Source organism: Pongo abelii, chromosome 4 (assembly GCF_028885655.2).
Source record: "Pongo abelii isolate AG06213 chromosome 4, NHGRI_mPonAbe1-v2.0_pri, whole genome shotgun sequence".
NCBI classification, from domain to species: domain Eukaryota; kingdom Metazoa; phylum Chordata; class Mammalia; order Primates; family Hominidae; genus Pongo; species Pongo abelii.
In genome coordinates, this window is record NC_071989.2 from 80,535,639 (window position 1) to 80,558,162 (window position 22,524).

The following is a 22,524-nucleotide window of genomic DNA, read 5'->3' on the forward strand; positions in this document are numbered from 1 at the left end:
CATTTGTGTGAGTTACTCAAGAGACTTTTTTTTTTTTTTTAATGAGACAGGGTCTCACTCCATTGTCCAGACTGAAATTCAGGGATGTGATCATAGTTCACCATAAGCTCAAACTCCTGGGTTCAAGCAGTCCTCCCACCTCAGCCTCCCAAAGTACTGGAATTACAGGCATGAGCCAGTACACCTGGTCAGGGAATATATTAATTTCATATTTAAGAGAGTATAATTTTAATAAAAGCATTACAATAACAAATGTTGGTGAGGATGTGGAGAAACTGGAATGCTTGTGCACTGTTAGTGAGAATGTAAAATGGTACAGCTGCTGTGGAAAACAGTATGATTGTTCCTCGGAAAATGAAAAATGGAATTTACATATGATCCAGCAATTTTACTTCTGGGTATATACCCAAAAGAATTGAAAGCAGGACCTCAAAGAGATAGTTGTATACTCCTCTTCATAGCAGCACTATTCATAGCAGCCAAAAGGTAGAAGCAACCCATGTCCATTGTTGGATGAATGGATGAGCAAAATGTGGTATATGCATACAATAGAATATTATTCAGCCTTAAAAGGGAAGGAAATTCTAACATGCTATGATAACATGGATGAACCTTGAAGACATTGTGCTAAGTTAAATACTGTGTGCTTCCACTTATATGAGGTACTTAAAGAGTAGTCAAACTCATAGAGACAGCAAGTAGAATGGTGGTTGCCAGGGGCTGGGGAAACTGGTGGGAGTTGTTTCATGGGTATAGGGTTTCTGTTTTATAAGACGAAGAGAGTTATGGAGATGGATGATAGTGATTGTTGCACAGTGTTGTGAATATATTTCATACTGGTGAACTGTATGCTTAATGATTAAGATGGTAAATTTTATGTTATGTTTATTTTACTACAGTTACAAAATTGGAGAGAAAAGATTATTACAGCCTTTGTCTTTTTCAGAAAATATGTTTTCCTGAATTTCTGATGCCCCTCTTGTTTAGAACAATATATTAGGGAAAAAAGTAGATTGAACTAAGTTAGATTTACAGTGAAGTTTTCCAGTGTACAAACATAGATTTTTATATTTATAATCGGTAAATTTATACTTAATCAGCTTTTTTTCACTTGATATTTTCTCACATCCCAAAACTAATGACGCTTGATCAGGCCACTAGCTTTCACCTAACTGCTCTCACCTGATCCAAACTTGATTCCCTGCCAACAGTCATTTTTCCCTTCAATCTAGGATTTACTCTGTGTTCAGAGAGATCTTACTACATAAAAGCCTAATAATGTTTCTCTCAAACATTATCAGTGGTTTCTAGTGACAAAAGGATAAAATTAAAGGTCTTTGATACCCTAATCTGGATCATGAGCACTTTTCCAGCCTCATCTTTGTGTCTTTTCATCACTCCAGCCTATCCCTCACATTTTTTGTTTTGCTTCTGCTTTGCAAAACTAGTACTCGTGCTTGAAAAAGGCACCATTTTTTTTAATGTCCCCCTAGCAAAGTGCCTGGCACATATTAGTGGTTAATACATAGTAGCTGTTGTGATTTCGTGAATAACTTTTTAACTGTGAAGAACCTTCTAAATACAAATTCCTTCAAAATCTACAATACCAAGCTAACAGAGTATCTTTTTTCACTATTTGTAGCATCTCAGATTTCGTTGTGAGGCAGAAAAAGCCAGTACTGATTTTTATCAGAATTAATATTTACGGTATCTCAGAGGTAATCCAGTGTTTCACTACAGGAGTCACATCTGAAATAAAAATGTCTGATGGCTGTTAATGTTGTGTAACATTTATATAAGAAAAGCATATATTCAAATTTCAGAGATAAGTGTTGACCTAGATTATTTATTTTTTTTCTTTCACTAAGGATGAGTAATTATAACAAACTCTCATATATTTTTATAAAATTGCATTTTATATATTAAATGAAATGCTCCCACTTTGGAAAATCAGTAGCAGTAGCAGTAAGGCACGCAGTGGTAAGAAGAGTGCATTTGTGAAGAAAAAGGCAATGCACTATTTTGAGGGGATACTTCATTTAGGTTAAATTTAAAACAGTAAACAGAAACCTGAACACTTGCATAAATTTTTTACATTTTAATTTTGCTGTGTAGACACTGATCTTCCTATGATTTGACTCTAAAAGATGTCTTATCTGAGTGAACTTTGGTCAGGGTTTTTTTTTTTAAATAATGTTATTAGTCAAATATTTATTAGTCAAATATTGAGGCAAAGTAATGTGGGAATACAATAAAAGCATCAGACAAAGAGGAGGTTAAACAGAATTATAATAATAATGAGTAGTGTATGAAACATTACTACTTGGATAGAAAAACTTAAATATAAAAATCCTAAATTGGCCTTAAATTATGCCCTGAAGTATATGATTGATAGAACCTGGAGGAATTTGGTATTTGAATGTTTTTGAAGCCATATTTTTGAAATTTTAGCTCTTTAGTCAAGGGCTTTTTTATTCTGACGTTCCTTAACCATTCTGTCTTTCCATTTAAAAGAAATGTCTGTGTGACATGTCTTCCTGGGTTTTTTTTGTCCTTTGTATTAATGCTCCAGTTTGTTTTACACTATATTTCTTAGCCTCCAAATTTATCATGGGACATCACTGAAACCAGTGATAGGGTCATTTGTGACAGCCTAACAATGTGAGTCTAACTATCTTGATGTTTAATTTATGTCTATCTGAAGGATTTAACAAGTTAATTGTATATATTCTAGGTGTGTCACGGGGTCCCAGCCCTGTCAGCCTTGGAAATCAGGATACCTTACCTGTGGCAGTCGCCCTTACAGAATCTGTTAATGCCTACTTTAAAGGAGCAGATCCCACCAAGTTAGTTTTTAAAATATATACATGTGTGTGTATGTATGTGTGTTGGGTGGAGGAGGCGGTGGGGCTTGGTGGTAAATTTTAAGAATTACATTTCGATTCTGTGTAGATTACAGTTTTCTGTTGTTTATTTACCTGCTTTTTTGCTATCTAATGTAGTCATTTGACGATTGCATTCAATGTACATTCATTCATCAAATACTTGAGCACCTATTATTTCTAAGACTCTGTTACATGTGCACTGAGGATACTTTAGTAAACAAAAGAGTTCTCTCCTGTGCTTGCATTATAGTGAGGGAAAACTAAATATCAAAGAAACATCTGTATGTATTGGATATTGATACACGCTATGAAGAAAAATAAACCAGGATTAGAGGCTAGAGAATAACATTAGATAGAGGGCTACTATTTTAGATAGAATGATCAGGGTAAACTTTTTTGAGGTTAATTTAAGCAGGTAGTTGAAAGACATGGAGGAGCAAGCCATGCAGATACCTGAGGAAAGTATTCCAGGAAGAGGGAACCAGTGAGTGTAAGATACCAAGGTAAAAGCATATTTGATATATTCAAGAAACAGCAAGCAAAACCATGTCACTGAGTAGGAGTAAACAGGAGAGTACTTGAAGATGAGTCCGGAGAGGTATGAGACCAGGTTAGGCATTGTACGCCATGATAAGGAATTTGGAATTTATTTTGAGTAACATGGAAAGCCAGTGGAGGCTTTGAGCAGAGGAATGTTGAAATTACATGTGTTTTCAGAGGAGCACTCTGGTTGCTGTATGGAGAATAAACTGGGGGCAGAGGGTGCGGTGGGCAGTCAGAATTGATGCAGAGAGAAAGTTAGAAGTTAATTACAGAAGTCCAGGTGAGAGATAATGGTGGCTTGTATAAGGGTATTAGCAGAGCAGGTGATGAGTAGTAATGAGATTCTGAATATATTTTGAAAACAGAATTGTCAAGATTTGTTGGAGGCAAAATGCTAAGCTTGAAGTTTAAGACATCTTAGTGGAAATGTTGAGGTGGTACTTGGATACATGATTCTGGAGTTCAAGGGGTAAGTCTAGGCTAGAGATAAAATACTTGGTAGTGTAATTAGTTTGTAGATAATACTCAAAATTAGTGGCCTTAAGGAATAGATAGAAAAGAGATCTGAAAACCAAGTCTTGATTCTCTCCAGTGTTTAGAAAACAGGAAGATGAGAATGGTCTAACAAAGGAATTTGAGAGAGCAAGCAGCAAGAGAGGTGAGGAGAGAACCAATAGACCCGTGTCTAGAAACTAAGTGAATAAATCATTTCTTGAAGGCAGGTGTGAACCTGTATCTGATGCTGCTTGACAGGTCAAGAAAAATTGACCATTGACAATAATTGGTGACATTCACAAGAGAGATTTTAGTGGCATAGTGGAGATGAAAGTATGCTTTGAGAGTGTTCAGGAGCCGAAGGTGATGCAGTCTAGACAACTATATTTGGAAAGAACAAATGCAGTTTATTTCAGGATGTTTTGGTCTAAGTGGGAGCAGAGAAATGGAATGGTAGCAGGATTGAGGTGGTGGAATCAAAGGAGGGTTTTATTTATTTTCATTTTTGTGTTTTTTAAAAGATGATATATATTTCAGCATGTCCGCATGCTGATGGGAAAGATCCAGTATTTATGGAAAAATGAGACTTGCAGAAAAAAGAGGGAACAATCACATGAATGAAGTCCTTCAGTATATAAGAGCAGATGAGTTCCAGTGCAGAATTGCTGGGATTGGCCTGAGGTGCAGAAATTGATTATCTGTTGAAACAATATGGACTGCAGAAGATATGGATAAAAAGTTAGGTAGATTTACTAGTGAGAGTATGAGGAAGTTATTTTTTTATTTCCTCAGTAAAATTAAGAGCACAGTCATCAGCTAAGAGTTGGGGGAAGGACTATTTCAGGTTAGAGATAAAAGGGGAAGCTAGGAAAAGACCAAAAGAAGAATAAATAGACTTGGGAAATGTGATAGGATTACCAAATGGGTCCAGTTGAGAGTTTTGGCTATGTAGTTATATGTTTCAAAGGAAGAAAGAATAGAGGGTTGGAAGAAGCAATGAGGAGCAAGGGGGACAGCTACCATCACCATCACCAGGCCCAGTGCTTTCTGGGGTTTGGGAGGGAAAAATAGCTACAACTAGGTATAGCATTATGAGGAAAGCAGTATCCTTCCAGGGAGGGAATGGTTATCACAAAAAAGTGAAGGAATATTATCAGTGTGCTTGCATTTGTGTTTAGAGTTTAATTCCAGGAAAAGATGATGCTAGATGAGTATACCATTTCATGTATATAATTTTTAAAAATTAAATTGAAAAAATAATTTATAGTTATGATAAAGGATATAGATATACATGAATATAGGTGCGTGTGTGTGTGTGTGCACGCGCACGCGCTTGCATGTGCCTTTTTAAACCAAATACTCTTTAAATGGAGATTAGAGCATTTTATTTAAACACTTCAAAATCCCCGTTTTAGGTGTATTGTGAAGATCACTGGTGATATGACAATGTCATTTCCAAGTGGAATTATTAAAGTCTTCACCAGCAATCCAACTCCAGCTGTGTTGTGCTTCAGGGTGAAAAATATCAGCAGACTAGAGCAGATTCTTCCAAATGCACAGCTTGTGTTCAGGTTTGTGTACTTTTTGTTTCGAAGGTTGAAATTTCTTTTTAAGATTTTCTTTCCTGCTGTGCACAGTGGCTCACGCCTGTAATCCCAGCAGTTTGGGAGGCTGAGGCAGGTGGATTGCTTGAGCCCAGGAGTTCGAAACCAGCCTGGGCAATGTGGCAAAACCCCATCTCTACCAAAAAAAAAAAACAAAAACAAAAATTAGCTGGGCATGATGGTGCATTCCTGTAGTCCCAGCTACTCAGGAGGCTGAGGTGGGAGAATCGCTTAAGCCTGGGAGGCAGAGGTTGCAGTGAGCCAAGATCGTGTCACTGCACTCCAGCCTTGGTGACAGAGCTAGACCATGTCTCAAAAAAAATGTTTTCCCCCTTCTTCTTTGAAATAATAATATTCAATTTGAAAACCGTACCAAAATTTTTCTTACTAAACACCCTTCTGCTGTCTTTTTATTTTGTTTTCAGTGGTGCTAATAGTTATTTTAAGATTCTTTTCTCTCTCTCCATCTTCTCATCTCTCAAGCAAGCTTCTCCTGTGTTCCATTCTTCATCCCCTGATCTAATTTTCCTTCATCCCACCTCTTGGTTTATTTCTACTAGTTTTTCCTGGGTCACCAAATTACTACACAGAGGCAAAAAATAAAGATAAGTCAATAAAATAACATATATTTTTTATACATGTAGTGATCCATCACAATGTGATTCCAACACAAAAGATTTTTGGATGAACATGCAAGCTGTTACTGTCTACCTCAAGAAGCTGTCAGAGCAAAATCCAGCTGCTTCTTATTATAATGTAGATGTATTAAAGTATCAGGTGAGTGTCACGACATTGCAAAAATTCTAAATTAAAATATTAAAAAATGGAATCTAGCATATAATTAAATGAATAAGTATGTCATAGCGAAGTGAGTTTTTTCCAGAAATTCAAGGATATTTTGAAATTAGAAAATCTGTTTATAAGCCAGTGGAGATTTTGACCAGTTTGGTAAAATTCACCATTTATTCATGATTAAAATACTGAGTAAATATAAATGCATAAATTTGTCCTTAACCTGAAAAGACTAGCAGTATCAGTCTTAACAATGAAACTCCCAAAGTAATCAATTAAAGTTAGGAATGGCAGAGATGCCCATTAGCGTATCCTAATGCCCATTAGTAGATCCTGTTAGTATATAAGAGTTTTCTGGATGTGTTAGCCAGTACAGTCAGGTAAGAGAACAAAATAAGCATTAATAAATACTGGGAAAGAGGAATCAAAATTATTATTGCTTACAGGTGATACATTCCTCTCAAGAGAACCAATTGAAGAACTATTTGACATAAGGGCATTTAATATAGGTGGTCAGTTTAGAAATTAATACCAAAATTAATAACTTTCAAAACCAATTAGAAAAACTAGTGGAGAAAAATATTCACAATAGAACAATTAGGAAGAAACACAACACAATCTCTAGTGACTTGAATATGGAAAGATTCATGCTGTAAAAGTTTAGCTGTTTCTCAGTTAACTTATACATCTAATATAATACTGATCAGAAACCCAGTAGAGTTATGTCTTTGTGTTTAGAGGCTTGACAGTCATTTTCAAGTTTCTCTAGAAGAATAAAGCTTACAAGAATAAGTCAAGAATTTTTTATTTTAAAGAGATGGAGTCCCCATTCTCTTGCTCAGGATGGAGTAGAGTAGCGTGATCACATCTCACTGCAGCCTCAAACTCCTGGGCTCAAGCAGTCTTCTAGCCTTAGCCTCCCGAGTGACTGGGACTAAAGGCACAAACCACCACTCCTGGCAAGAAATGTTTTAAACAGTAAAGTGAAGTAATGTTTTAGCTTTAATGGGAAAGCTTAGTATAGACAGTGTTTAAAATAGTTTGGAACTAACGCAGGAGTAGATGGCCAGATGAAGGAATAGATTAGAGTATCCAGAAATAGATCTAAGAATAAATGGAAAATTGTTTATACGACATAGTAGCATTTCAAGGCAATGTGGACGTGATGAATTTTTCAAAAAATGATGTTGAGGATAGCAAGCTAGACACTTGAGAAAAAAATTAAGCTGAATCCCTGTTAGACTTTTAGCCAAAGTAAAATCCATGTGTATCAAAGGTTTCATAATAATAATAAAAGATACCATAAAGGTACTAAAATAAAGTCATGGGTGAAGATACAGTTAACCCTTAAACAACAAGGATCTAAACTGTGCAGGTCCACTTATACGAGGATTCTTTTTAACCAAACACCAATCGAAAATGCAATGATTGTGGGATGCAAAACTCATGTATAAACAGAGGGCCAACATTTTCTGTGTGTGGGTCCCACAGGGCCAACTATGGGTCTTGAGTATGCACAGATTAGTATATACACAGGGGTCCTGGAACCAACCCTCCCAAGTATGCTGAGGAACAACTGTATATGTATCTGTGTGTGTGTGTATATATGTAATACATATTTATTACATATTTTAATCTTGAAGTGCAGAAGACCTAAGTATGATATGAAACCCAGAAGCCATGTAAGAAGAGAGATATTTGATAAATAAATAAATGTGTGTGTGTATAAAATATTTTGTTAAACCTTTAAACACAATCAGTATCTAATCTGTGGGAAAAGTATTTACGACACATAAGATGGACCAAAGGGCTTACCCCAAAGAGCCCTTGTAAATTTGTAAGCAACATGTGAATAACTCAATAGACAAATAACCTATGGAAAGATGCTTCATGTCAGTAGTAATGAGAGCAGTAAATACTAAGATAACAATGAGGTGTCAGTTTTAGCCCATCAGATTTACGAAAATGAAAGTTTGCTTTATCCAGTATTAAGAAGATTATGATCACTTGTTAATAGGATGCAAGTAAAACCTCTTAGAAGGCAATTCTGTTAGATTGTTGAAAGATATAACCTTTAATTCAACAATTCCACTTCCAGAAATCATCAGAAATACACAATTGGATGAAGATAAGGCACAAAGGATATTCGCTGTAGCATTGTTTAGAAACCACCTAAGTACATACACATCAGCAGAGGAGGAAATTAATTACTATAGCCATTAAAAAGAATGACATGGATCTATGTTTGCATATGCCTGAAGAGTCTGGAAGGATATATGCCAGGATTCCAAGGGATAAACTTCCTACTTTATATTTCTCTATTTTTTTGAGTTTTTAATAGGGTAATTTTATTAAAATGGCTTATGTTTTTAGAAAATAAATACTTAATAAAAAAGTGCTGCCACTTAAATTGACTTAAAGTTTCTTACAGGTGTTCATTTATTCAACAAATGTGTATTATTCAGTGCATGTAATTGCTGGGAGTAGGACAGGGAGACAGGAAAAATCAGTAATATTCTATGGGCTGGACTTCGTTGCTCTCGTCTATAATCCCAGTACTTTGAGAGGCTGAGGTGAGAAGATTGCTTGAGCCCAGGAGTTCAAGACCAGTCTGGGCAATAAAAAGAAACCCCATCTCTACAAAAAATGTAAAATTATCTGGGTGTGATGGCACAAGCCTGTAGTCCTAGCTAGTACAGAGGCTGAGGCGGGAGGATTGCTTGAGCCCAGGAGGTTGAGGCTGCAGTGAGCCATGAGCATGCCACTGCACTCCAGCCTGGGCAACAGAGTGAGACCCTGCCTCAAAATAACAATTATAATATTCTATGTTAGAAAATGAGTGGTATGGAAAAAAGAAAAAGTATAGACTAAGGTAAGGAAGATTGAAAATACAGTTTTCAGTGTAAACTTAAACAGAGCAGAGTAGGTCTCCTTAAAAAGGAGCCATTGGACAAGGAGCTTAAGAATTTGAAGGAATTATAGCATTTACTGTGAGTCATGTGATTAAACATTTGAAGTTGGAAGTATTCTAATTCCAACTTGTGGTACTACGTGGTGACCTTTTTTCTCAGTGTTCTAAATCTGAATTCTTATAATGTATGAAGAATCTTTGAATTCTGTGTTGAATGTTGGAAGATTCGCAAACTTTACATGCATAAATAAGAATTCCTTCATAAAATGCTGAGTTCTGGGCCCTGTCCCTAAGCTGTTGAATCAGATTTTCTGCAGTTGGAGCTAAGGGAATGTGTGTTATAAACAAGCACCACAGCAATTTTGATGTAGGTAGTAGTAGGTCCCCACATTGAGAATGATCCTTACTCCTTTGAGATAGGTCTGCTTCACTCTGCCAACAGATAGTCCCCTTATTAGATATTTTTGATTTTGTGGACTTACATGTTCAAGTGTCCATGTCATTAACATGACTTCTTAACTTTTCAGGCCAAAAACAATTGTTTGTTCTTTTCTTTTTAAAGGTATCATCAAATGGTATTCAGTCCACTCCTCTGAATCTTGCAACGTACTGGAAATGTAGTGCTAGCACCACAGATCTTAGAGTGGATTATAAATACAATCCAGAAGCTATGGTGGCACCTAGTGTGCTTTCCAACATACAGGTGGTGGTACCAGTGGATGGAGGAGTAATGAACATGCAGTCCCTTCCCCCTGCAATATGGTAAATTAAACATACGTTTCTGAATTCCTACTAAATTTTTGTTGCAATCCCCAACTTCTAGAACCCAAGTTCTGTAAGTTTTCTTAGAAGTTTGAAAAATTTTGTGCCTTTTTCCATAGAAACCACGCGGTAAAAGATGCAGTTCGTTTTACTAGTCAAACCATAGTAACCTTAATCAAAAATAAACAAAACTAGTTTTGCTCTAAGTACCACCCAGACTTCAATGATTCCATACTAACATTACCATTAGGCAGAGTGCTTGACCTCTCTAAACTTTTTTTTTCATTTAAAAAATACAAATATTTTATGGATTAAATATAGCATCTGGCAAGTCTATAGGAACAGGAACACCTATCTAATTAGTGTTTAATAGTATTAGTTACTTCCATCTCTTAGCAACTTCTCATGTCCCCTCTGTTAGTATTAGTATAGACTCTAACCACTCTTTATAGTTGCTTCATCATTTAATAACATGTCTTCCTTGACTAATGAAGGTACTGATCTCTATACACATTCCATTTTACTTTCTCTGACCAATAGGAATGAGAAGAATTACATAATTTGGTAAAATTCATTAATTGAAAAAGATACAGCATTATATTTATACTATATCATAAACACATTTTCACCAGTTAATGCTACTTAAACTTAGCAATATATTTGTTGTAGTGAAAATATTTAAAATACACTTATTTATTGAGGTCCCATTCATGTATCAGGTACTATACTAGACACAAAACCTGAAGATATCTGTTCTTATTGCAGGAATGCAGAACAAATGAAAGCCTTTTGGAAATTGTCTAGTATTTCAGAAAAATCAGAAAATGGAGGTAAGTGTGTGTATCCTTTTTTGTTTATAAAATGATGTCACTGAAAATTGATTTTTTTTTTTGGAGACAGAGTCTAGCTTTGTTGCCAGGCTGGAGTGCAGTAACACAATCTCAGCTCACTGCAACCTCCGCCTCCTGGGTTCAAGCGATTCTCCTGCCTCAGACTCCTGAGTAGCTGGGATTACAGGCATGTGCCACCACACCCAGCTAATTTTTGTATTTTTTTTTTTTAGTAGAGACAGGGTTTCACTATGTTACCCAGGATGGTCTCGATCTCCTGACCTCGCGATCCGCCCACCTCAGCCTCTGAAAGTGCTGGGATTACAGGCGTGAGCCACTGCGCCCAGCCATGGGTGCATCATTCCTGGAAGCACTGCAATACCTTTTTTAAGGGCATGTTTATGTAAAGTTTCCTCCTGGAATTTCATGCCCTCAGTTCTAGAACTGACCACTAGGTGGAAGTTAATACCTTTGGTAAGAATGGACCAGCTGAGATTCAGAACACATTTGTTCGTCTAGATTGAGTATGCATTCTCTATAAGAAAAAGAATTTATTTTGCCATAACTTTATAAATATTATGTAAATACTTCTTATATTTACATGCTAACATTAAGAAACAATACCTAGTAAATTTAAAGAAATAGAATTATCTGTTCCGTGTAGGTAACCTGATAACTAATTGAAACTGATTTAACACAGTTTAGTTCATTCTGTTAATGGGATTCTCCTGACCTTCCAGAAATCATGTAGCTGCTTCCAGGCTTTAAAAAGCCCCTTGCCGTCCCAGCACAGTGGCTCACGCTTGTAATCCCAGCACTTTGGGAGGCTGAGGCGGGTGGATCACTTGAAGTCAGGAGTTCAAGACCAGCCTGGCCAACATGGTGAAACCCCATCTCTTTTAAAAATACAAAAATTAGCTGGGCGTGGTGGTGCATGCCTGTAATTCCAGCTGTTCAGGGGACTTAAGCATGAGAATCACTTGAACCCAAGGAGACGGAGGTTGCAGTGAGCTGAGATGGTGCCCCTGCTCTCCAGCCTGGGTGACAGAGTGAGACTCTGTCTCAAAAAAAAAAAAAAGCCCCCTTGTCTTCTCCAGTTCTCTAAAAGAACCTTTTTCCTGTCCATTTCCCGCTATTAAAGCTAACTATCAACAGCGTTCAATTTTCTGATGATTATTTTAAGGAGAAGCAAGTTATGCTTCTCTCACTAAGTACATCTGTTTGTGTTCATAATGCCGAGGAAAAGGCTGTCCTAGCTGATTGCTTCTATAACTCAACTTATAATAAGGATGTAATTCTCGGGACAGCCAAGTCTTTAACATTAGATAGTCTTATTTTCTCTTAATCAAAAGAGAATTCTTCTGCCTTCTTTTGAATGCATAATTTTAGTCTACAATAACTTTTCTCCTTGTTGTTTTAGGGTTTTTGGTTTTTTTTTTTGAGACGGAGCCTTGCTCTGTTGCCCAGTGTGGAGTGCAGCGGCATGATCTTGGCTCACTGCAACCTCTGCCTCCCAGGTTCAAGCGATTCTCCTGCCTCAGCCTCCCGAGTAGCTGGGATTACAGGCGCCTACCACCACATCCAGCTAATTTTTGTATTTTTAGTAGAGACAGAGTTTCGCCATGTTGGCCAGGCTGGTCTTGAACTCCTGACCTCAGGTGATCTGCCAGCCTCGGGCTCCCAAAGTGCTGGGATTACAGGCATGAGCCACCATGCCTAGCCTAGTCTCAATAACTCCTCTATTTGATAGGTTTTTTTGGCTTTTCAAATGTTGCTGAGCTTTTCCTTTTTTAATATTTTGAGCATAATATAAAACATATCAGTAGCTTTTCTCATAGATATTTCTGTAGAAAGGACCATAAACATATCTGTGTTGTTTATTCATTTACACCTGCCATGCAGAGTAAGACTTTTAACGGAGAGCCATACATTGGGTGAAATAACCAAGCAAATCTGCAGTTTTTTTTTCCTGTTTGTTACTTATAGGTTGCCCATTTTCAGCTGGCCAACTGCATTGACTTTAACCCTAAGCTATTAATATATAGCTTTTTGTGAGCCAAGCTGAAATTCCTAGTTTAAATTGAAGTAAACCAGCAATCCTATTTGCATTAAGGGCTTCTAACCAGTTTAGAAGGACAAAAGGATCTTTTTCCCCAATATAGTGAAACTATACTATTGTAAATAATTAACAAGAAAGAAATTTGTTCTCTCAAAAATAAGACACAGGCTGGGTGCAGTGGCTCATGCCTGTAATCCCAGCACTTTGGGAGGCCGAGGCAGGTGGATCATGAGGTCAAGAGATTGAGACCATCCTGGCCAACATGGTGAAACCCCATCTCTACTAAAAATACAAAAATTAGCTGGATGTAGTGGCACATGCCTGTAGTGTCAGCTACTCGGGAGGCTGAGGTGGGAGAATTGTTTGAACATGGGAGGTGGAGGTCGCAGTGAGCCGAGATTGCACCACTGCCCTCCAGCCTGGTGCAGAGTGAGACTCCGTCTCAAAAAAATAAAAAAATGAGACACAAATTTTCTAACCAGATTTTAAGTTTCCCTCTGCTGTTCAGGTATCAGGTGTTTCTGTGAGGAAATGGAAAAATCTTATAAATGTAGTTTTTGATGTGGTTAGTCAAGCCTTTGAAAAGAATATCCACGGCCAGGCATGGTGGCTCATTCCCGCAATCCCAGCACTTTGGGAGGCTGAGGCAGGTGGATCACTTGAGGCCAGGAGTTGGAGACCAGCTAGACAACGTGGCACAACCCTGTCTCTACTAAAAATACAAAAATTAACCAAGTGTGGTGGCACGTACCTGTAGTCCCAGTTACTCAGGAGGCTGAGGCACGAGACTAGCTTGAACCTGGGAGGCAGAGGTTTCAGTGAGCCAAGATTGCGCCACTGTATTCCAGCTTGGGCCTTAGAGGGAGACTGTCTCAAATAAATAAATAAATAAATAAATAAATAAATAAATAAATAAATAAGAATGCTGTAAAATAGGCTGGGCATGGTGGCTCACGCCTGAAATCCCAGCACTTTGGGAGGCTGAGGCAGGTGGATCATGAGGTCAGGAATTCAAGACCAGCCTGGCCAATATGGTGAAACCCTGTCTCTACTAAAAATACAAAATTAGCCAGGTGTGGTGGTGTGTGCCTGTAATCCCAGATACTCGAGAGGCTGAGGCAGGAGAATCGCTTGAACCCAGGAGGCGGACGGAGGTTGCAGTGAGCCAAGATTGTGCCACTGCACTCCAGCCTGGGCAACAGAGTAAGAGACTGTCTCAAAAAAAAACAAAAAATTCTGTAAAATAGAAATCTGTTTTCTGTTGCAGACTGTGTACTCAGAAGAGGGACAGGAAATATTTCTAAGGTGATTGTCAAGGTTGTTGCTCTTGGTCTATGGTAGAACTTTTGCACAACCAAATTGGTTATCAAGAATTGTAAAAGTTTGAGGGCCTCGACAGTAATTAAGAATAAGGCAGCAGTTCATCTCCACTACTGATCTACACCTCCAGGCATCATAATACAAGTTGGATCAATGTTGTGACATCTTATTCTCCATTTCTCTATGTAGTGTTAAACTTCTGTGCAGGGGATCACAGGATCTTACTGCTAGTACCTAGCATTTCTGTCCATTTGCTCTACCCAGAAACCTGGGAACCCTCCTAGACTCCTCCTTTCTTATTTCTTGATTCCAACTCCTAAATATCTTTCAAATAACTTTCTTAATATCTTTCCTTTTTATTAGCCCTAGTTCGGATCCCCCTTTCCTATCATCTAGAGTCCTAAACTGTTTTGACTTGCAGTTGGTCACCCAACCTTGCATCTTGTGCTTCTCTTCCCTTTTGAGACACTAATCTGAAATGTTCTTGTCTTCCTTATCTTTGGTGACTTCCCATGGTTACATCATGAATTTCTTACCATGGCCTGGCCCATGCTACCACTCTAGTCTCATCTGCCACTCCCCTCTACCTGTATCCTGTTCTCCTGCTAATCTGATATAGATGCTATTTCCTTAAATGCATCATGCTCTCTCTGTGTCTGTATCTTTGGTAACTTCTGCCTAAAATACACACCATCATCCCCACCACCATTTATAATTTTCAGCTGAGATAGGTGCTTTTATGCCTGTAGCTCCTCAGAGCGCCTTTACAGCATTTATAATATTTATTATAATTATGGTTTACTGTTCTTGCCATTCTGTTAGACTGAGGTATACTGAATAAATGGTGATGATACCAGAAACAAAACACCTCAGAAATATCTACTTGGCATTATGTTAGACCAGTAAAACTTTAAAAAGAAAAGTGAATAGAAAATAGCAATGTTATACAACTCTTCCCAACCGTAGTTACCTTTCCATCTTTACTACTTCTACTACTCAGTAGTCATTTCTTTTTTAACTTTATGCCACCTATATCCCCCGTAGGGTTTTTCTCTGGGCTGTCCTCAGTTACTTCCTTCTTCTCTTTTGACTCACCTCAACATGCATATAGCATAGGAGTCCAGTAGTTAACATCTCTGAAGATTAGTATTGAGTCAAAGAAAAGCATGGGTTATTTACTTAATGAAAATTCATATTCACTAAAAAATATGAGATTTGGAAACAGGGTAATGGTTTGTTTACTGTGCACATCTAATGAATGTAGCACAGGACTGATGTAGTTCAGCTTACTTGCTCATTTGATTCTATTTTGCGTGAAATGTATTTTACCCTGTGTAAGTGCTTTATTCTTTTCTTTGTAGGTTCTGGGTCCCTCCGAGCAAAATTTGATCTTTCAGAAGGACCTAGTAAACCCACGACACTTGCAGTGCAATTCCTCAGTGAGGGAAGTACCCTTTCAGGAGTAGATTTTGAACTTGTGGGCACTGGCTATAGGCTTTCGTTAATAAAGAAGCGGTTTGCTACTGGTAAGTTAGGAGATTTCAAACTTTTTAATGTACATGGGAAACATTTGTATTCTAACAGTTACTGAAAAACTGTCAAGCAATTTATAATCTAAAGACATGGAAATTTTTTCTTTAACCCTTGGTACAAGGTGCCAGGTAGAGACACACCTGAGAGAGAGTTCTTACTGTCAGTATAGCTGAACACCTGTTATGTGATTCTAATGTATTGTAAATAGCAGATGGGAACTAGAGTTTTGTATTGGTAACCACAGTGGAAAATGTCCTTAGAGTGCATTTGAAATTGTAATTGCAAAGGTCTGCTTGGTGTTTTTCAGGACGATACCTGGCGGATTGTTGATGGACCTGGGAAAGTGATTTGGCTTCAGGGAGTACAAACCTGCCATTCTGCATTATCTGTTCTTTCCAAACACTATTTTAACTTGTATGATGTCTTTCAAACTTAGACATATTTGAGAGCTGACTACAAACATTAAATCGCACTTTTAAAGTGAGTCATTGAAATAAATAGTACTGAAATGATTCTCTATGTTGTAAATGATCAACTGCAATATTCAGGAAGCACATTTATTCAGATTCTCAGTAAAAGTGAAGTTTTTGTAGGATTAATTTTTAAATTATTTCCAGTGTCTATGTTGAAAAAAGGGGTTATAGTGTAATATCAGGCCTAAAGTTTCAGGAGAGCAAGCACAAAGTAATTTAGCTTTCCATACATTTTTAGAGTCAGAGATAACTTTGAAATTTCATAAGTTTGATATTCAGTGGATACAAATAGAACATGAATTCTAAGTTGTGGGTAATGTTAACTCAGAACACTCAATCAAATTGAGTTATGTGCCATAAGGTAATCAGACCAGAGTCCAAGTTGTATGCAAAAAATCTATAATTTGATTCTCATAAACATATTAATAAAGTATAAGTGATGTTTTATATGATTTTTAAAAAAAATTCTCAAGTGCAATGTGTTTTAAAATAAGCTTGCAAATGACAGCAGAGACATTTACTTCTGCAGTTAGTTAACTTTATAGAAGTTGTGATTTTTTTGATGAATTAATGCTGTAGATTTAATTTATTTTTATATGGAATTGCATAATGTGTGCCTTTTAAAACAATAACAAAAACCAGAGATGTGCCTATACGGTTTGTGTTCATTAATGTGCCTCACTTTTTTTCTCAGTCTGAATCTTCTGTTCAGAATCTTACAGTGATCAAGCATTTTTATAAGATATTTGCAATTTTTGTGAATATTTTTGGCCTGCAACTGGGAAGGGGATTCAGAGTCATAAAGCCTAACTTAAGAATCCTGGCTCACTTCTTTGGTGATACACTGTAGCCACTAGAAAGAGAAGTAAACCCAATGGCATGTGTTTACAGGAAGAAAAATTACCTTCAGATACTTGACATTAACCTCATCAAAAGTGTGTGAATTTTAAAACAAATTCTAAAAAAACTATAGTGCTAAACTGGTAACTGGTATTTTAACTCTCAATTTAGCATTTTCCTTGACACTTTATCATTGAAAATTTATGCATTTATTTACTGATTGTGTTGTGAACATGAGTTTTATGGTATTTTGTGAGGAATGCATTTTTTAAAAGATTAATTTTGGAAACAGAAGGGGAAGCACTGCCATTTATTTTTATTTCAACAATTGGAAAAATTACCAATTTGTACATTTTAATTATTCAATTTCTACTTTGTAAAAATAGGGAAATTATTTGAAGTGATATATTTGGTTAAACATTTCTAAAAATAAACTACCAATACTAAATAGTAAGAAACCTAACTTTAATAGCAAATCTTGATTAATTGAAGAAATAAAATATTTCAGATAAGGTTTCATAATTTACAAATGGGAATTTCATTTATAATAATAAATATGAGTGTCCTTTATTTGCCTAGTAGAAGTGATAAATTGTGTTATATATGATAATTTATATAAAACCACTAATTGTTCCGTTAAGCTTCACAGAAAATAAAACCTCTATTACTAGACATTTATGTAACATCTTGCTATACTAAATACAGCAGAAAATCTACTCTTTAGCAATATATAACACAGTATGTGCTTTTTTATATATTCAATGTTAGCCCAAGTCTGAATTTAGATTTGACTAAAGTAGCACATAAGATAATTTGCTAAAATGCTAATCTTTACTAAATAGTGAGCTAAATTAGAATTTCTAACTCTTATATTGTGCCCTTTTAAATGCCAATTACAGTCCCTTACTGGAATTCTAACTGTAATCTGCTTTGCAATCAAACTGCTTTTAGGGCAGCCAATATTTTATTACTGGAATTCAGACACTGTTCTTACTGTGTTTGTTTTTAATCAAGTATTACCCAAAAATGTACAAATTAGTGAAATGGTTAAACTTCTGCACTTTCTTAATTACCACAGTCTTCATACCAAGTATTGGGTACAGGTTACAATTTTGAAGCCATATGAGTTTATCTTAATTTTTTTTTCCATTTAAAAATCCACTAATGGTGTAAAAGAGACCAGTAGATTTTCAATGGGAAATGTACCTAGCAAGCTGGTTCTTGCTTATATATAGTGATAAACTTTGTAGCTGCCTCTTTAACCAAGAATTTGTAAACACAACTCTAACAAATGTGAGTTTTTAAGGATTGTTATTTACTACTTTGGATTGTAATTAGAACAATGCACATCTGTCTTCCAAGATTTTGTAAATATTTTTGATTTTCTTCATTAAATGTAAATTTTACATAAAAGTTGTGCTCTTAATAAACATGTAATATATAATTTATCAATTGGTTTATGTGTCTTTGTACTTGATAGTAATAGCTATATCATAATGTTAGGACAAGGCAAGCTGGCCAAGTAATTGGTTTTTAACTTTGTACTACTGTTTGAACAGGCGTACAGATCAAACTGTTATTTATTGGTTATATAGAAAGCTTCATTTGGAGTATATCCCAAAGTGTCAAAATTGTTTAACAAGAGATTATTTTTAATATATTTTAAGATATATTTAAATTGATGTTAAATTTTAGCAGACTTTCTTCCTAACCAGTTGCTCAGGAACACGGTCTCAGACAGTTCAAAAATCATAATGTTCCAAAGAATTAGTTAAGACAAGCCTCCCAAAACAGTAAATTTAGGAAGGAGCAAAAGAAGGAAATTAGAAAAGAAAGAATTTATCCTAACTATTGAAAATTTTGGGCTGGGTGCAGTGGCGCATTACTGTAATCCCAGCACTTTGGAAGGTCGAGGCGGGCAGACCACATGAGGTCAGGAGTTCAAGATCAGCCTGGCCAACATGGTGAAACCCCGACTCTAACAAAAAATACAAAAATTAGCTGGGCATGGTGATGTATGCCTGTAGTCCCAGCTACTCAGGAGGCTGAGGTAGGAGAATTGCTTGAACACAGGAGGTGGAGGTTGCAGTGAGCCAAGATTGTGCCACAGCGCTACAGCCTGGGTGACCAAGTGAGACCCTGTCTGAAAAAAAGAAAAAATGTTGCCAATCTGTGTTAGAAAAGGAACAGCTTAATTTATCTAGGTAGGCCAGGGCAGAGGAACCTGTGGAAAGATCAGATAGCACTCACCATTCATACCATATGCCCATCATTGTTTTCTTCCTTTTTCCTCTTCATCCCATTCCCACCTCTGTTAGACTAAATGATGCTAGCTGCTGCAATAGCTAAGCACAATACTTACTACATTGCTCTTATCACAGTGATAAGTAGGTTTGAGGAGTTCTGCTCCATATAGTAATTCAGGGACCCAGGCTCTTCCCATTCTGTGATTCTGCTTAAAATCTTCATTTGGCCAGCAGATGAAGAAAGAGCAAAGATTAGATGGGAGTTTTTATGGGCCAGGCCCAGAATTGGCATCATCACTTCTGACCATATTCCATGAGCCAGGATTTGATCTTGTGGCTCCAACCAACTGCAAAAAAAGATGGAAAATGTAGTTTGGTTGTGTGCCCAGGAAGAAAACGGGATTTTGACAAACACAGAGTAAACCTCTGCCGTGTACCCCACCCCTGCTCCATTTTGTTATTTTCTTTGTTCCTTTTCCCTAATGTGCATTTAATGGTTTCAGTGGCTCTCAGTATTAAAGGTTTTTTCCATGATTTCTTACTGTATGTAGCTATTTTATCCATATTTTTAAATATATATAATTATTTCCATACTCCTCCTAATGATCGTTTCTGAGTGAACATTTGTGATAACTCAGAAACCACTGCTTATCTTTTTAGCATGAGTGTTTTATCTGTCAGTAATGTTTTTAGCCTCAAGTAACAGAAACAGAACTAAGAATGGTTTAAACCAGCAGTACCAACCTTTTTGGCACCAGGGACCAGTTCTGTGGAAGACAATTTTTCCATGGATGAGGTGGTGTGGGGAGATAGTTTCAGGATGAAACTGTTCCACTCAGATCATCAGTCATTAGTTAGATTCTCATAAGGAGCGTACAACTTAGATCCCTCACATGCGCAATTCACCATAGGGCTCACGTTCCTGTGAGAATCTAATGCTGCCACTGATCTGACAGGAGGCAGAGCTCAGGCAGTAATGCTTGCTCACCTGCTGCTCACCTCCTGCTGTGCAACCTGGTTCCTAACAGGCCACAGATCACTACCAGTCTATGGTCTGGGGTTGGCTTCCCCTGGTTTAAACATATGTTTTTCATATCACAGCTCAAGTTACCTCTTGTTGGCACTGGTCAGAACAAGTCATTCGGCCTTTCTTTACGGTTGGAGTATGGCAGCCATAGCTCCAGACTGTATGTTTACATCCACAGCTAGGAGGGACAGTTCCAGTATGTCTGTCTTTTTTTTGTACGAAGAGTAAAAGTTTTTCCAGAAGCTCCCAGCTCATTTCTGTTTATGTCCTGTTGGCCAGAATTATGTAAGACAGGCAGAGAAAACAAGTAGCCTTCATAATGAAGGTGGGTAAAGGAGAATGGCCTAGGAATGGCTGCAAGTGAGCTGGCCAGCAATCAGACACAGAATTTCTGCTGGTACAGGCATGTTTCCATATAGCATATTGCCAGGCAAGTCTGCACCTATCCCAATCAACTTTTTAACCCATTTTTTAAATAGTGTGAACTCAGCAATGAGCAGGATGAACTTAATTAAGTATTCAACTTTTTATCTTTAGGAACAGTAAACTGGTATAACCTTTCTGACAACGATTTGAATCCAAAGCCTTTAAAAAATTTTTTAAATCTATGTATCATGTAAACTAGTCATTCACTTGGGAATTTGTCCTAAGAAAATAATGAGACATAAGCAAAATTATGTATGCAAAGATGTTTATTGCAACATTGTTTATAGTATGACAAAATTGAGAGGGTTGGCTGAGTTGATAACTCCCATATAGTGATATACTATGTGGCTTTTAAAAATAGTTGTGAAGATCCACAGTCACTAATATTGAGATATTGCCACAATATTATTAAATGGTAAAAGGTAATATGCCATTTTTGTTTTTAAAAGTGCATACATCAGGCCAGGCGCAGTGGCTCACGCCTGTAATCCGAGCACTTTTGGAGGCCGAGGCGGGCAGGTCATTTGAGGTCACGAGTTCAAGACCAGCCTGGCCAACATGGTGAAACCCCATCTCTACCAAAAATACAAAAATTAGCTGGGCATGGTGGCACATTCCTGTAATCCCAGTTACTTGGGAGGCTGAGGCAGGAGAGTCACTTGAACCCACGAGATGAGGCTGCAGTGAGCCGAGATCGTACCACTGCACTCCAGCCTGGGTGACAGAGTGAGAAAAAAAAAAAAAGCATACATCTAGAGCAAAACTTTTTGCAAAAGCATTCACCAAGCTGTTATAATCTATAGGTGGTGGGATTTTTATTTTTAACAATATGTTAGGTGTTATCTAAATTTTTTTATAATTAGTACATATTACATCTACAATTATAAACTATATAACTATATTTTGGAAAATAGTTGCATAGAGTGCAAGTTGAACTTTCTGTTGATGCACAAAGATCTCTTCACAATAGGATCTTCTTATTTTGATTATTGCCTTGTCTTACGTGGTCCTACCAATATAGCCAGGTTTTTTGTTTGTTTTGTTTTGTTTTGTTTGTTAACATATGAAGTAGATTGCTGATCTAATTTTTATTCTTTTTGGTCTCAAAGCCCAATGTCATATTTTGTTTTCCCTAAGTGGATACGGGATCAGTTTTTTTTTTTTCTGGGAATATATTTTGCCCAAATTACTCTCTTAAGAAAAGTGTCGGCCGGGTGCGGTAGCTCACGCCTGTAATTCTAGTACTCTGGGAAGTTGAGGTGGGCGGATTGCCGGAGCTCAGGAGTTCAAAACCAGCCTCGCCAACATGGAGAAATCCTTTCTCTACTAAAAATACAAAAAACTAGCTGGGTGTGGTGACACATGCCTGTAGTCCCAGCTACTCCCAAGGCTGAGGCACAAGTCACTTTCACTCAGGAGGTGGAGGTTGCAGTGAGCCAAGATCATGCCACTTCACTACAGACTGGGTGACAGAACAAGGCTCTGTCTCAAAAAAAAAAAAAAAAAAAGAAAAGAAAAGAAAAATGTGATCCAGAGAAGTGACAGAGGGTAGCTTTTGGCAAAATTAAGAGCCTTTTAAGTTCAAAACCTTAATGTCATCACATACTCAATGAATACTGACTGTTTACACCATTGAAATGCCCAAAAAGAGTAACCTAAAGAGTGAAGAGCCTGCAACAAAAATTAGGTTATTTGGTTTTTCCACCTTCTGTCAATAAAATATTTCCATTAGTTGGGGAACTTACCGAGTGAATTTCAAATTGTTCAGGAAGTGTAAA

At 37.0% G+C, this 22,524-nt stretch overlaps 1 protein-coding gene across 3 annotated transcripts in view; it reads left to right on the forward strand.

The window, feature by feature from the left end:
- FCHO2 (FCH and mu domain containing endocytic adaptor 2) overlaps positions 1-18,495 on the forward strand; it is a 129,355-nt gene extending 110,860 nt beyond the window's left edge. For all 3 annotated transcript variants that reach the window (XM_054555094.1, XM_054555095.1, NM_001132756.1), the window contains 7 exon segments: positions 2,735-2,846; positions 5,339-5,494; positions 6,172-6,304; positions 9,793-9,992; positions 10,758-10,822; positions 15,563-15,727; positions 16,042-18,495. In XM_054555094.1, the coding sequence (XP_054411069.1) occupies positions 2,735-2,846; positions 5,339-5,494; positions 6,172-6,304; positions 9,793-9,992; positions 10,758-10,822; positions 15,563-15,727; positions 16,042-16,064 (854 nt within the window). In that variant the 3' untranslated portion in view covers positions 16,065-18,495.
- The last annotated feature ends 4,029 nt before the right edge of the window (positions 18,496-22,524 follow it).